This window comes from Protopterus annectens, chromosome 8.part1 (genome assembly GCF_019279795.1).
Source record: "Protopterus annectens isolate FY-2018-M chromosome 8.part1, PAN1.0, whole genome shotgun sequence".
Lineage (NCBI taxonomy): Eukaryota > Metazoa > Chordata > Ceratodontiformes > Protopteridae > Protopterus > Protopterus annectens.
The window spans coordinates 306,846,366-306,862,701 of record NC_056742.1 but is presented as its reverse complement, the minus strand read 5'-3'; the positions used below and the strand labels follow the sequence as shown (position 1 = coordinate 306,862,701).

Here is a 16,336-nt window from a genome sequence, read left to right as displayed (position 1 = left end):
AAGGAATTTTGGAAATAAAAGAATAATTAAATAAATAAATGCAGAATTATCAACAAAACATAAAAATTTGGAAAATAAAAATTAATGATGTAGAAGAAGATAAAAGGCACGGTATGATAATATTATGAAGGAATATTATTGTATTAATCTATGGGAAAATATTTCATAAATAAAGATTAAAGCAATTAAAGAAAGAAATAAGTGGTGTAGATATAATGTTGAATATCAAGATGTTTGTGGTGATTGGGAATAAAGAAATTACTTGTTAAGACAAATATGCCTTATAAAACAAAAAAGATGAAAGAATATGTTTGTACTGTGGAGATGATGAAACAGAACATGTGTTTTTAAAATGTAAGAAAGTTACAAAATTGTGGAATAAATTATTTTTTTTGGAAAAATAAAAGTTATGAAGATGTAAAATAGACAATTGAATATGGATATTATGAAAACATAGACAAGAATTTGAAGATAGATTTAGACATGAAAGTATTTTATGTAATTTGGGTGCTTTTGCAGAGGGACAAGCCTCATGCACACATTTTGGGTGCTTCACTGCAGTACTCCCTTACTTAATAACTAAAACTGTATTCTTGCAACCTTTGGCAATGGGAATGTGCTGAAATTGTGAATGTGTTTCTACATTGTATTTGTAGCATTTTGTGTCTAGTAACATCAGGAATGACAAGTCTGATCATTTATATGAGTCAGCAACCATCAACATCAAGCAATAATTCAACAAATGAAATGGATAAAACTCCCCTGTAACTAACTGCAAAACCAGCTGAATTATAATTCATTATAATTCATACATCATGCATGCAATCTATAATTCATACATTGTGCATGCTATCAACGAAAACACATTTATGGAAAATATGAAAAATAAAATCAACACCTAGGAACTTTGGTTTATACTTCCCTCTCTTTTGACCACTATGTGACAATGGTTATCATGAAATCCTTTTATACAGCATATCTACTTGACAAAGGAGTGTCATTAAGATTTAAAGAAGTAATCACTCCCTTATACTTAGCATTAATTAAAACAATTATTGAGTACAATGTCCTCTTCAGAATTTATCTCACTAAAAAGATCAAACAATTAGAAAGATCCACAGGCATCTAACCAAAAAGATCACAGGCCTCCAGTCACTGAGCTATCAAGAGGGGCTGGATTCTCTATTCTAGTGCCTCATACCCTCCCCCCAATGTCTGTAATAAACTTCCTCTGCATGTTAAGCAGTGCAAGTAATTATCTTCTTTTAAGCATAACATAGATCAAGGTTGAAAGTTGTGATAATAATTAAGGTGTTTACCTCACAAATAAAACATACAGGGTTTGATTTTTATCTCTGAGGGAAACTGTCTAGGTTTAAAATGGCCCACTAAGACATATATCCCCTTGTAACTTATGAATCTATGGACTTATGACTAGATTGGTATTCACAAATGTAGTCTAGGATTGAAGGGTAGGTAGACTAGGATTGAAGGGTATGGCCTTCCTGGAGAAAGGAGCTGCATCCTGAGACAGGATATTGGCAAGATATAAATGGTCATAAAGCACAATATCCTTGGAATCCCTTTGAATCTATGAGTCTATGATGGTAGATGAGTCAGGTGCCTCTACCACAGTCTAAAGGAAGAATAGTCTTTGGCAGTGGTTTGGTGTTCACAATGGTAGTACAGTTGAGTTTAATGATAGTTACAGACATCTTGTAAATTAACTTTTATGTAGTTTATCCTTATTTATAAATTGTCATGTTGCAGATGATAGCAACTGAAAATGTATAAGGTAATGAAGATGATCTGATGGACTTAAATATGAATACAAATCTTTCTGAAGTTCAAGCAGGGGTTGTAGCCAGATGAAGTACCTGCATATTACTGAACATCTACCAATTTTTCCTTGAATGGCAGACGTGCAACCGAAGCATTGTACTTGCTTCAAGTAGTTTGGAGGAATATCACACAGAACTGACAGATGTTCACTGGTGGTGTACATGATGGCAGATATAGGGTGCTTAGTTTGAGGATCCATGAAGGACTCCATTTAGTGTAGTGGACGACCAGCTTTGTGATTGCTGAATGCTGATTGTTCAAAAATAATAAGTGCAAGCTTGCCACAGGTACCTATAACTAGAAAATTAAAGTGCTCTCTAGTTTCTTACGAATACTTCCTGGTAAGTCTAATGTTGATTAGTTCACTGTAATTCCGTAAACTATAATGGATAAATAAAGTTTGAGATTGATAAACTGCATTTGAAAGAAATAAAATATTTTTGTTTTAAGTGCTTGTATGTGCAGCCACATCCAAACATTAGTTCAATCACTACAGCCTATGTTGTATTTTAACAGTTCCCTTCATTTCAAGATATAAGGTAAATTTTACTGCCGTTGTTGCTTGTAACTCTTTTCATCAATCTTCAGCCTGAACCCTGTTTCCCTGAAGGATATGACACCAGGATATTTGAAACAGCACACCATCTTGCAGAATGTCATGCCCTCCCTCATCCCAAAGAGCAGCCACACTTTTACATATTTATTTATGTTTAACAGGGTACACACATTGATCTCAAAAGACCATTTGCAGGCCCTGCCCAAGTGAAAATATTCTAAAAAAATGAAAAATGTATACATTCTCAAAAATGAAAACATTTGATCGGAGAATATTTACAGTAATACAAACAGCTGAAAAATCACTGTAGTTGGAATTTGGACACTTCTGTTTTTATATTAAACTTGTGCTGTTGCATCTCTCTATATAACTGCACTTTTTGTATGATCAATACACTAAATAAGGAATAAAAGATGTAACAAGTATACAAAAAAACATTGTATTAGAAGGTTTTTAATTTGATAGATACCACTATAACAAGAACAGTTACAATATTTTCTGTCCGGCTCATTTGTGCTTTTTTAAATTAATTTATGAGCTGGCAAATGAGACATTTGATGCCCTTGTTTTAGGGTAGTATTTTGTTAAAAATAAAATGTGTACAATTGCCTAGACGTGCTAAGGCCTTGCTGTATCTATTAAAAAGACAATTACTAGAAAACAGAAATCAAAATCTAAACCAACTGTACTGGAAGTAGTGAATTTAGTAACAGAGATAAAACAACTGGATTGTGATCTTTAGAAAAGGGTAGGAGCAAACTACATAGTAAAAATAACGGGAAATGTGGGAACAATACATACAAGGGAGGAATGAGGCCTAAAAGGCAGCAGGACTTAAATGAGCTATGTAATGTCTGATAGATTGGGTATATGTGATGTATAATGTTTGCAAATGGGAGTGTGTCAGTATGGTTTGTGATGTAAAATGCTTGTGACTAGGATTGTGTCGGTGTGGTTTATTTTCATTTATATAAATGTATGATTGCCTATGTAGTTAAGTGATTGATGTTTCTTGTTTAAAAAAGCAGGAACTGAATAATTTATGTAATATTGCTTAGGTTATGTGATATATAGCAATATATGTGAAGTATAATGTTAGCTATGTTAATATAGTTAGATTACTTTTATATGAATGTAAATGTGCCTATGTCACAAGTGATAATTTAATAAGGGCGTTTGAAAAAATAATAATAACAAAATGTGTAGACTGTGGCTTACATGATGGATACATTGCCACACCACTTTAAACAGTTTCAAAAGCATTTTGTTTGCACTTCTGCTTTGAACCTGTAACACATATAAAAATAATAATAAATTATAATAGTTAATGCAACGCTACTTAAGTTCAAGCTGTATTCCGAAACGTGTGTACAAAGACAAGCAGACCAAGAAATTGTTATTCATAAAACGATGCTTAAATATAGAATAAGAAATACTTGTGGTTAATTTAACTCCCCTGCAGCACTTTAAAGGCACTCCTGCTTCCCGCATTTACATGCCTCTTGGTGTCAGTAACATAAAACATTAAACACCCCTTTTTCAGTGAAAAACAGGATTATATCAGATAACAAAGACGACATTCTCTGCACTGCGCAGTCTCCAGCCTAGATCTTGCTGCAGTTTTGCATTTAGCACATAAAAAAAATAATAAACATCCTATTTCCTAGTTTGCCTCTCTCAGTCTTTACCCAAATCAGACGTCATTGTTGTTCATCACCTGGCTGTCACATCTGTACTTCTCCGCCTTTACTAATGCCACCCCACCAGTTTTGTTTCCCCGCCTTTCATTCTATCAATTGCCTTGGTGTACTCAAAGCCTGTCAATCACAACGCAAATTCAGCTTATTTTACATTCATATATGATGACGTCACCGTCTCTGGCGCTGTGAGCCCAGGCACCGCAGTGCGCTTGCTCCAAGTGGTGGTAGAATTGCTCCTGACACACAGTGCTGAAGGGTTAGGGTCGGTAAAGAGTCAGCGTCTGTATAGTTTCGCTCGTATCGCTGCTTCTGCTTTAACACTGCAATTTCAAAAGCAGCATTTTATCTTCTGCAGAATTGTTGCGTGCCGGAAGAAAATGATATGCTTGTAAATAAAGTCAAAAAGTGAAAATGGCTACCAAATCTTGTCCCGAATGTGATCAACAGGTGAGGTTTTTTTTTAATAAGTTAAAAAATATTAAATGTGGTAAATGAGAAAACATATTAATTGGGCTATTTCGATATTTGTGGTGGTACTGTAAATGTGTTATATTTTGTGAACGGTGTGTTATGGGAGACTTTTCATGCTGTCCACACCACAAAGGAAAGTTAGTTAATGGGAAAATAAATCTTACATTGATATCGCGCTTGAGTATGGTATGCAGTGAGTTGTAGGCGTCCCGGTGAACTTTGGAAATTGCAATTTTACTTAAAAGTGGAATGCGGCAGATGGTGTCAGCTTTGTGCTCGTAATATTGGTTTGCTTTGCTTCAGGATATATTTTGTGGAACAGCGAAATGTCCTTGTGGCTTTCATAAATCACTGTAATGGGCGAAATTGAACATGATTCAGTGCCCTAAATATGACTAATGGAACAAGGGAGTACACGTAAAACAACAGGATACATTTGCTGGGATGAAAATTCCTTCCATTGAAATGTATTTGACTGTACTGCTTCCATATGTTAGTGATTTATCTGTGCATTTTTATAAATGATAACACGGTTTGTTTATATTATTTAGAACGTAATTACTTGAAAATTAAATATAGCTACATTCAAGTAAAGTATCCGCATTTGGGCCTGAACCTCTGGTTCCCCTTAGTTCCGTTAGAAATAAAACTGACAGCTGGACCACGCAGAACCAGATGTCATGTTTCAACAGAGTAGTACTGGATAAATAATATGAGCAAAAAAAAAAAAAAAGCTTCATTACAGCAGCCGTTAATAGACTGCTATCAGTAAGTGGACACTTTTATTTATTTTTGACACTTTGCTTAGCCATGTCTCTCTTGAAGTTTACTAAGTAGTGAAAAGTAGAATTGCCATGTTTATAACTCTGTTATAGTAGAGCTTTGTTAGAGATATGTCATGTGTAAGTTATGGCCAGATAAAGCCTGCTGTTGTGTAAACAATACATAGTCAATCATTTACAGTAAAACATGTTCATAGTAATCAGCATAGTGATGCTTTTGTTTTCATGAGTTCAAATCCTTATAAATCTGATTACGATTGTACTTCTTTTTCCTAGGTTTTCTTGCCACAAATGTGTTTTGCTTTCTTTATTTTTTGATATAAAAACACGTAATAACAAGGCTTTCATCTCATGTATAAAATTTTAAATTGAAAAACTTTAAATGATGTAAGAAAAACAGTTGTATAAATGCTATTGAATATTAAGGTTAAAATGCTATCACTTAGCACTTTGTTAATTTTTTATTAGTATGCAAGCAGCCTTTTCAATAATTTTCCAAGGCTTCGTAGTCTGTGTTGTAGATAGGACTTCTGAAAATGTATGCCAGCTTCCAACTTGTTTAATGGCCCAGTGGCCTCCTACTTCTTGTTTTGTTTCGGTGTTGTAATTAGCCAAATAGTGTAGTGTGCCTTCTGTCACCACTTTTATTTTATGGCCATGGGATGCTGGTCTAGTGTTCATCTGTCCTGACTAGCCTATATGCATGTTCAAGCATGACTGCTTAGTTGTGCTTCCGGTTCTGATTATCTCAATTTAATTGGACCCATCAGCACCCAGATGCTCTATTTCCATCTCTGCATCGGGCTACAGTGAGTGTTAGGTATAGCCTTTCCTATTTCAACCCTGCCAGACTTTATTTAAATGCACAATATACGCTCACTGAGACTTCATGCAGATGCTAACCCATCTGTCCGTCCATCACCTTCTTACTGCCCATATTCAGTATCCTGCAAATCAAAGTCCCATGGGTCATTATACTGCTCAGGGGTAGTGAAAAGGTATATACTGTTAATCAGTGTTTTTGCTAGGTGTCCTGCACCCACCATCTCTAAATATATTATCTTCAAGGTTGCTGAAAGTGGTTTAAGTTTTTGCCTTTTTCCTGAGTTGGTGAGATAGCAGAGGAATTAGATTTAGAGATTGAGGTGTAGGAAGGAACACAGTCCATGCACTGAAACTGTGGTGGAGCATAGTGTATCTGCAGTTGCACTAATAAGCAGGTTGTGATCTATCAGTATTCTGCTGTGATAATGATCTGCTGGCCACTTTCTAATAGACCCCAAACAAGTAAGATGTGTTTCATGGTCTCTGGACTGTGACAATCCTATGCAACATATCATCTAATCATTCTTTGGGGATGGTGTTATGTGTGACTTTGTATTCCTTAAAGGGTAAATTATAGCTAATGTATAGTTGCCAGGGTGGTGGGACAAACTTAAACGCATGCACAGATAAGCTTGCTACACTGTGAGTAATTCTGCCTTTTGAATAAGTATTAGGGCTGGAAACTGACACTACTCCAAAGATGTAAGAACTGACACTAGTCCAGAAAGATGATCTACATTTGTAGCCTGGGAATTTGCTCAGGAAAGATATAGTAGATCTGTGTGTGTTTTAATTTGGCATTTGGAATGATTTTAGCCCTCTCCCAGAACATTCAATGAAGAAGATAATTAATAATCCAATAAAAGTTGTAGAGACAGTTTATGCCTATCAGAGTTAATAGCTACACAAGTACATGCCCACCTGAGTATAACATTTAGGGAGTCGTCCCATACATTACAAAGGTTACTTTCTGTTGTGTGCACCAAACATACTAGAGTGGAACTAGGCCTTGGACTTAATTTAAGTCTCTCTTCAGGGCACAAAAAGAACACAGTGGTGGTCAATATGCATTTCTTACCTCATTTTGTTTCAGAGTGGTATGACCAAAAATGTATGTCATTCTGTCTCTTTCTCAGTTTTTTTCACTACTTTTACCTGCCCTGTTTTGTATCCCACTGCTATAGAGAGGTATTCATACTGGCTGCCTGGACCTCCAGAAGTTCTGACATAATTGTTTTTAAATTCATACCCATCCAGATTCTGAGAGCATCCCTTCTGTAAATAGGATTTTATTTGCCTCTTAGTAACTTGCTGCGATTTAGGTTCATTAAAGCACTGGGATTGATTCTGCTAGAAACACAAAGTACTGGTGGACCTTTTGTGAGGTACAAGGAAATATAGGAGATGTAAAGCAAGTAGGACAAACTGTAATTTAAGCGACACAACCAAGCAAAGAACAGGTTTGTAAGACAAAGAATGGTTGTTAAAAGAATTAAAAATATTGACTTTTAAAAGCTATGAAGTGAGAATTGATACTCGGTGATAGCTATATTATGTGAATTTTAAGAACTGTTAGCTGCTTTTTTTAACCTTTAAATTCAGGACAAATTGTAGAAGACAAATACTGCTTGCATTTAAAAAGGCACAAAGCAGTGAACTGAGAAGTTTTAGATCACTTAGTGTAACATCAGTGGTAGGAAAAATTTTGGAAAGTCAGGGAAAATGTTGTACAGTTGTCAAAAATGAAGGAACTAACAACATGGACAATATAGCTTTGACAAATACAGATCCTTTGGCCAATACCTCTCAGCTGCTGTAATTTAGGCATTGCACTATGATTTTTGGGCATGAGATTTATCTTTGCCCCTCCAAGATTTAATGATGTTCCCCATAAAACCAGACCTGTTTCTGGATGCATATTGTACTAAATAAATGAACTAAGCCTATACAATAGTTTCCCATCACTAACTATATAAGGTCTAGTATATAAATGCCTTCTGTTGAGAAAAATAACAAAGTGCTCCTCTTTCTGACCCTCTGCCTAATTTTTAAAAGTCAGCGCTATGATGATTAATACTTGATATTTGAGCTGTATAACTTGACTAGCCAACTCAGCTTTTACAAGATTAATTGTTCCTTAGGTTTGTACTACCAGTTGTCTAAACATATGTCAATCATTCCAGTGCATAGGACAATGTAAGACAATATACGTAGTTTATTGTATTTCTTACAGAATTTAAGAATGAGAAGAAATAAAATAAAAAAGATACTGAATGAGCTGTGTAGCATTAAGGTAAACATAACGCAATGTGATAATAACCCTGACTTTTTAAACAAGTTAAACATCTACTTCAGCAGATTTGAGGAATCAAATCGAACATCACCAGAGACACTACCCACAAATGAAGATGTCACATTGCTATGCCTCAAATTGGAGGAAGTACGCAAGAACCTACGTAGGGTTCATCCGGGCAAAGCAGCTGGTCTGGATAAGATCCCGGGGAAGCTACTTAAAAACTGTACTGATCAGCTGGCACCAGTCTTCACAGACATTTTCAATATATCTCTTAGCCAGGAAAAAGTGCCCAAATGCTTTAAGACCACCAAAATCATCCCTCTGCTCAAGAAGTCATTTCCAGTGTCATTAAATGATTACCTGCTAATTGCACTTAACTCAGCAGTGATGAAGCGTTTCGAAAAAATGATCAAAGATTGTAAAACATCCTGCCTGCCTGCTACATTTGATCCCTTACAATTTGGATACAGGCCAAATCGTTGTACTGCAGATGCCATAGCCTTAGCACTTCATCACACCTTGGATCACCTGGAAAATAAGGACTGTTACATACGCATGCTGTTCATAGACTTCAGCTCGGCCTTCAGCACAGTTATTCCACAACTACTGCTGTCTAAGCTGAGCGTAGAAAACACAATATGCGACTGGATCCTCAACTTCCTAACTGAAAGGCCACAAATAGTTGGTGCTGGAAAGCATCACTCAAACAGTATCTCCCTAAACACTGGGGTCCCACAAGGTTGCTTACTCAGTCCACTTCTTTTTACAATTCTAACAAATGACTGCACGGCTATGCATCAGTCAAATAGAATCATCAGATTTACAGATGCCATCACAGTAATTGGCCTTATCAAGAAGGAAGATGAGGAGGCATACAGGGAAGAAGTGAACCAACTTGTTCATTGGTGCAATGACAACAACTTAGCATTAAATGATGGGAAAACCAAGGAAATCCTCATCGATTTTAGGAAGAAGAAAAAGCCACACACCCCTGTCATCATCAATGGTGCCGCAGTGGAGTAAATAGCACCAAAATCCTAGGGGTACATATCTCGCAAGACCTAAGTTGGGACACAAACACTTGCTATTTTATAAAGAGAGCCCAACAACATCGCCACTTCCTTAGGAGATTTCGTAGAGCTAACCTCCCTCTACAGATCCTACTCATTTCTACAGAGCCACGATTGAGAGTGTACTGACAAACTACATCGTTCTCTGGTACGGAAATTGCTCTCAAGCTGATCAGAAGGCACTGGATAACACTGTTAAAACAGGCCACAAAAATCATTGGCTCCAACCTTCAGTCTCTACAGGACATATATTCAAACAAATGCAATGGCAGAGTCCAAAAACTATTGAGGGATGTACACCATCCGGCTCATGGACTGTTCAAACTCCTGCCAACAAGGAAGCACTACAGAAGCATTAGATGCAGGACATCCAAATTCCATAATAGCTTCTTCTCACACTCTAGCGGACTGCTGAATAACAAACCCATAGCCTAACGCGCTACATGGTTAAACATTATTTGTGTGCAATATGTCATTATTTACATAAAGTCTCTGAAATAGCTCACTTCATATGTCTCTATCTGCACTAAGAAACCTGTGAATTGTAAGTTTATGGTATATATTGGTGGTGGGTAAGTTTACATATGTGCATTTCTTATTTATTATAGTACTGTTTTTTGCATGTCCTTGGATTTCTACTGAGTCTATTCCTGCTGCTTTATTTGTTGTTTCTGACATAAATAGAGCTTTCAAATTTGTTTTACTTTTTTGTATCTTATTTTTTTATTTATTTTTATAATTTAATCTCTCTTCCTTCTATAAACTGTCATTCATATGATACGGGCATGAGTATTGAAATTTTGTGCAGTGATACCCACTTTTTCCTCTGTGTTGATCTGTATGACAATAAAGTTTACTTTGACATTTGGATGTGGATTATTTAGAAGTACTGAAAGCTAAGTATTGTGAATTGACTCATCTGTTTGGACACTGTTTAAGTTGTGTAGAAATGGACAAGGTTAATCTTCTTTAAATATGTAGATGACAAAAGTTCATTGTGGAGAACACAGAGGAAGACAAGAAGAATAAATAAAAAAAAAATAAAACTGTGAAAATCAACTTTAAAAATTAAAGGCTGTAGATAGACAAAATGGGAGCAAATGTATTTACATAGTAGATGAAGCACGAATTTGATTAGTGAAAGGGAAAAAGGTACTAAAAACAGAATTTGTTAATTCATGAGTAATTTAGTTTAATGCGCAGCAAGTTAAATAGATGGTGACACAGAAAAGCTGATCAGGTATGTATTCAAGTATTTATAGTAAAGGAGTAAAAGTCCTGTTACCAGTTTTTAAAACAGTTGTACGTGTTAATTTTCTTGTTGCTTTTATTTAAAAGATGTGTAGAAAAAATAGAATGCTTTCAAAGACAATTTTTTTAAAGAAATTAGTTAGCTTTATTTTGTTTTAGAATACTCTAACATATGAATACATTTGGTAGCAGCTGTTTTACCTGGAGGGAAAGAGTGAAGACCTCTAGTAACAGAGGATTCATTCTCAAACATTTAAATTAAACAGACAATGTTTTTTTAATGTTTTTCAGCCTGATTTAATGAAGGAGTAGAATGGACTATCAAAGGAAACAAGGAAATTAATACCTTAGAAGGTTTCAAGAGAATATTTGGTGTTCAAATGGAAGAATTAAACTTGTAAAGTGTAAATAAGCACTCATTCAAGGGGCCATGTTTTGTCTTTTACAGCCTGATGTGTCTTTTAAGTTATGTAGTAATGTTCATCCATACAGAAGATCCAGACTGCTAGAAAATATTCTTACAGAACTTTGCTTACTTACCATTTGTATGAACATTTTCTGAACTATTTTAAGACTTGTATACTTCTCTGGATATCTGTCTTTCAAAATGGCACATATTATGCCAGAATAGACTTGCCAAGAGCTTATAATGACTTCCTCAGTCATGCTATCTATGACTTTACTGCATATGCTGTCTGTATCTGTTTGGTAGCCCCAACCATCTATTTAAAAGGGCTGACCCTTGTACCTTTCATTCTCTTTGATTATACCTTATAATGTAGCTGCTATATAGTTTTTCTTTCTCTCTTTGGGTTGTGTAGCTGGGTAATGTAGAATATTTTGGTAAAAAGAGTCTTGACTAGGGGGTCCAGAAAAGTGGCTAGACACCTGAATGTATGTATATTTTACTATTATTAAATGTTATTTAAATTTGAATTATATTGGTGGGCTGGTCCCTGGAGCCCCAAATTCATAGGCACACGTACAGTATAATTCCAAGAGGTCATTGTATCAGTAAACTGCAAGTATAAATACAGGTGTTGCTGTTGCAGAGGTGTAGTACCACAGTTCATAGGATAACAGCAAGAGCAATCCAGAGAATACATGTAGAGAGTGACCACTGTAAAAGCAATGAAGAAAATATTATTAGAGGCGAATACAACTTGAGAATTTCTCCAGTATCATCTACTGTTGTACAGGAGGGAGAGAAAGAAAATAATAGACAGGAAGGGCTGGTAGGGGAGAAAGAGATCGGCGAGGATAGTGAGAAGGGAAGAAGTAAAACAGGACGATTCAGAACAAGTAAAAGAAGATACGGGGACTAAGAAAGGAGGTATTATTCAGTCGATTCCTTAATAACAAACCCTAGATTTATACATATGTAAAAAGCAGAAGGCCAGTCTTTGAAGTGATTACAGCTCCAATAAGCGATGGGGGGGGGGGGGCAGTAGTTGTCGAGGGGCAAGGGGGGCTTAGTAGTCTGTGTCAATGTTGCAGATAGAGTTGTAGGATCCTTTTTTAGGTGATCTATAAGTTTTTTGTTTTTTTCTGAAAATTTTATAGTCTGTGATTTCTGTCATATTTTGAGGTATGAGATTCCAGTTTGAGGGGATGATTTTACTGAAACCTCTTTCTCCAAGAGCTAGTTTGAATGGATGATGGGGTAAGAGCGAGCAGATAGCTGATATGCTGTAGTTTCTAACATTTTTGCAACAATTTCCTCTTCCTGAGTTTTGTTTACATGGTTTGTAGTAATCTGTATGTGGCAGATGCTTTATTGTCAGCATATGAAATAATATGTGCTAAAATATTTGTTAGTGTCAATACATTTCTAATTTTATCATTTTTGATGAAAGCACTGACAGTGTCAGGATACTGGGGGTCTACTTTATGCATTCATCACATTAGTAATCTGAGCTTTAAGTCAAGTTCTGAATGACTGATTCACTAAAGTGTTTCTAGGTTTGGACAATGAGAAGAATATACAGACACAGGATATATTATTTTTGTTTATACATTGGGTACAGCTCTCAGAGCTGTCCTCTTTATGCATTGGGTACAGCTCTCGGAGCTGTCCTCTTTATACATTGGGTACAGCTCTCAGAACTGTCCTCTTTATACATTGGGTACAGCTCTCGGAGCTGTCCTCTTTATACATTGGGTACAGCTCTCAGAACTGTCCTCTTTATACATCGGGTACAGCTCTGGAAACTGTCCTCTTTATACATTGGGTACAGCTCTCGGAACTGTCCTCTTTGTACATTGGGTACAGCTCTCGGAGCTGTCCTCTTTATACATTGGTTACCGCTCTGACCACTTTTGAAGCAGTTTTTTATTGGGTACAGCTACTGCAGATTTTCTTTCTTTTTATTCTTTTGGTACAGCTGTAGGAGCTGTTATTTCTGTTTTTCACATTGGGTCGTATAGATTTTTTCCATTGCCTACTGCTGCTTCTGGACCTTTGGAATGATGTCCGTGCTAATTTTGGAGGTAATAAATTACAAAAATAAAGGTATACAGTCATGTAGGTCATTGCTGTAACACTGTTATTTTATGATGCGTATGTGAAACTGGAAGCAGTGAGGCAACCCTCCAGGTTGACAAGTGGCTACAGTGTGTACTTTATTGGGGAGTGTGATGTTCTCACTCATCCTGTTTTGTTGAATTATTTAGTACTGGAACTCCATTACAGAGTGTCACTATCACTTGGATGCACACAAACTGTAAACATCAGAATTTCTGACATTTTTTGAATGAGAGATTCATGGGAGTTAGGCAGAAAGTGTGTGCGCGTATGGGCGTGCGTGCATGCGTGTGTGTGTTTAATTTGTGAACTCTGGGTAAAGCCTGACTGTTTTCTTTTCAGCGGTGGACTGCAACAGATAGGTAACTGGAAAGGTTTTCATTCTTCAATTTTCTCGATTTTAATATATTTATTTTAGGGTAATATGCCACATGGGGGTTGCAGTGGGGTTGAACAGCTGCAAAAACACTTGTTTTGTTATTATTGAACATTAGTGTATGTGCATGGGGTTGTAGAAAGGGCTTGCGTTTTACTGTCACTGAACATCAGTGTATGTGAGTCATTGATGTACATTTTTTATGGTATGGAATTTAATGATGTAAGATGGGATCCCTATATTGACTTTCATGGCTAGTTGTTTCCTATGAAAACTTAAGGATAACTGTATGATTGCATTAGGGTTGACACCTGTGCTTTTATGTGGCAAACAGATTGCCATGCTATCTGAGTGGGCTTACTACTAAGTTATGTTATTTCAGGATTAATCTAAAACACACAGCATTCTGATTATTTAAAGAAAATGTTGTTTTTTTCTAAAATTTAAACAGAAGCAGGACTCATTTCTGCCTTTTTCCACAAACTCAAGGCTTTTATGACTAGGTTTATGTCACATTGTCAAAGCCGTAGAAAATTAATCTGTTAGGAGTGCAAGTGCAATCAGGTGATGAAAAACTGTACAACCCTAATGGAACAGTGCACTTTCAACAAAAGAAAAAAATATATATATAACATTTTTCACAGGCAGACAAGCTTCTGGCATGCCTATATCCCCTAATGTGCAAACTGCGTGACCAAACAGCTGCTGCTAAGAGCTAACCCCACAGATGTTAAAACCCCATCTTGGTGCCTGGCTGCTGAATTGTGATCACAAAAGCAATTAAATAGCACTGCAGTTACACTTCAGCTAAACTTAAAACAAAACCCTAAGAACTAAGTTGTCAGTCATTTAATAGGCATTTATTTTCAGTTTGGTGTCTAAATTAAATGCCTTTTCCTACCCAAAATGTAAAAATACATAATTTGCTGAATGTGTCATTTATTTTATTTGCATCTACAAAATTACTGACTAAGTAATATCAACAGAAGAACTGAGGGTTTGGCAAATAAATTTTAGGTAAACTGAAATGTGGCCATAATCTTGTACCCAGGGAATTATGTCATGCTGAATTTTGGAGGCGGTCATCCCTGAGAGTAATAACGTTCAGTTCTGTGACGGGGACTTTCATATCCAACCTCTGCTACTTTGTTTAGCTGGATTATGGTTGACTTGAAGTGTTAACATGTTAGGTTAATGGAACTTACATTATTTAGGTCATTACAAGATACATTTTTATATATTTTTTTTCTTTTTTAACATCATTAGTTCATTCATAACATTTTAAATTACAAATCTGTTAATACAAAAAAAAAACCCATAATAAGTTAGCATTGTCTTTTTCCATTATACACGTTTTCTTTTTCAGTTTTCATTTACTTCAAAATTATTTTAATTGCTCGATTCTTGCCTTCCTTTAAACTTCACTCCTCCTGCTGAGCTGTATTCTTCTTGCGTTGTTCTCACAAATTCCCTTTCTTTTTTTGAAAGGTGCTCCTTTCCTTTTCTAAAAATCCTACCTCCAGTTCGTTGATATTCTGTACAATATTTAAAAGTTGTGTAACAGTTGTGATAGACTTTGATTTTCATTTACTATTAATTGCCTTTTTGGCAGCCAATAGCATTAACCTTTTAATTCGGTGTGAGTAATACTGTCTGTGCAATCCTATGGCCTACCTCCAAAGAAAAATTTCCCTAGTTGGTACTATTCGTTCACCCAAAATTTCAGACAAAATGCTATGTATTTTGAAAACCTGCCAAATTATTACAAACTCCCACCCCCAAAAAAAAAAAAATCATCTTCCCAATTGCCTTTCTAAATACCTGAGGGAAAATCTGTCTACTTGGGGTATAAAAATACCCTTGCAAACACTTCCATAAAAAATCCCAAACCTTCTGGACTTTTGCTGTCTACTCGGGAGCACTACAGATTTCTTGCCATTGTTCCATCACAAATTACCTTTCTATTTTCTTTTCCCAAGGTTTTCTAATATCATCTAAGTTAGATGTGTCCAACCTGCGGCCCGCTGGCTGCATGCAGCCCTCAGAGCTTTGCCATGCGGCCCTCTACCTCGAACTCCAACATCGATGTATGCATGCCCCAAAACACTTTTTTGTTGTGTTTTTCGCACCTGTGACCTGTAACTCTAACATCCACCAAAGCATCCTTCTAGTTTTTATTTTTTTGCGCAAAAGAAGGTTCTGTGTGTTCACGTCATTATTTTGTGCCAAAGAATCAATGTGTGTGTTCGTGCTGAAGAGGGACTCGTCTATGGATTTGCTGCCATTGCCTTTTAAAGAGACAACACTTAACCTGTGTTAATAGGTAAGTATGGTGTGAGTGAGTGTTAATAGGTAAGTATGGTGTGAGTGAGTGCATGTATGAAAGCAGAATGTTTGTGTGCGTGAAAGTAGAAGTGTGTGTGTGTGTGTGTGTTTGTGTGCATGACAGAGAGACAGAGAGAGACACATGCACAAAGAGGCTAACATACAAACAAGTTAGCTCACAAATGCATCCTACATTAAAAGACCCTTTCATTAAATTGCAGCTTTTCTGACAGGGAGAGTGTTGTATTGAATATGAAATCATACCTCTCAACTGTATGGATTTTCGAAGAATGTCTGGATTTTTGCATCATCTTCCAA

At 36.1% G+C, this 16,336-nt stretch overlaps 1 protein-coding gene across 1 annotated transcript in view; it reads left to right on the top strand.

Moving 5' to 3' along the window:
- Positions 1-4,088: 4,088 nt before the first annotated feature.
- The window catches only part of CCHR8.PART1H16orf87 (chromosome chr8.part1 C16orf87 homolog), a 333,928-nt gene continuing 321,680 nt past the window's right edge, over positions 4,089-16,336 (top strand). The window contains exon 1 of the mRNA XM_044081896.1: positions 4,089-4,545. Within this exon, the coding sequence (XP_043937831.1) occupies positions 4,510-4,545 (36 nt within the window). The 5' untranslated portion in view covers positions 4,089-4,509. The remainder of the gene's footprint in view (positions 4,546-16,336) is intronic.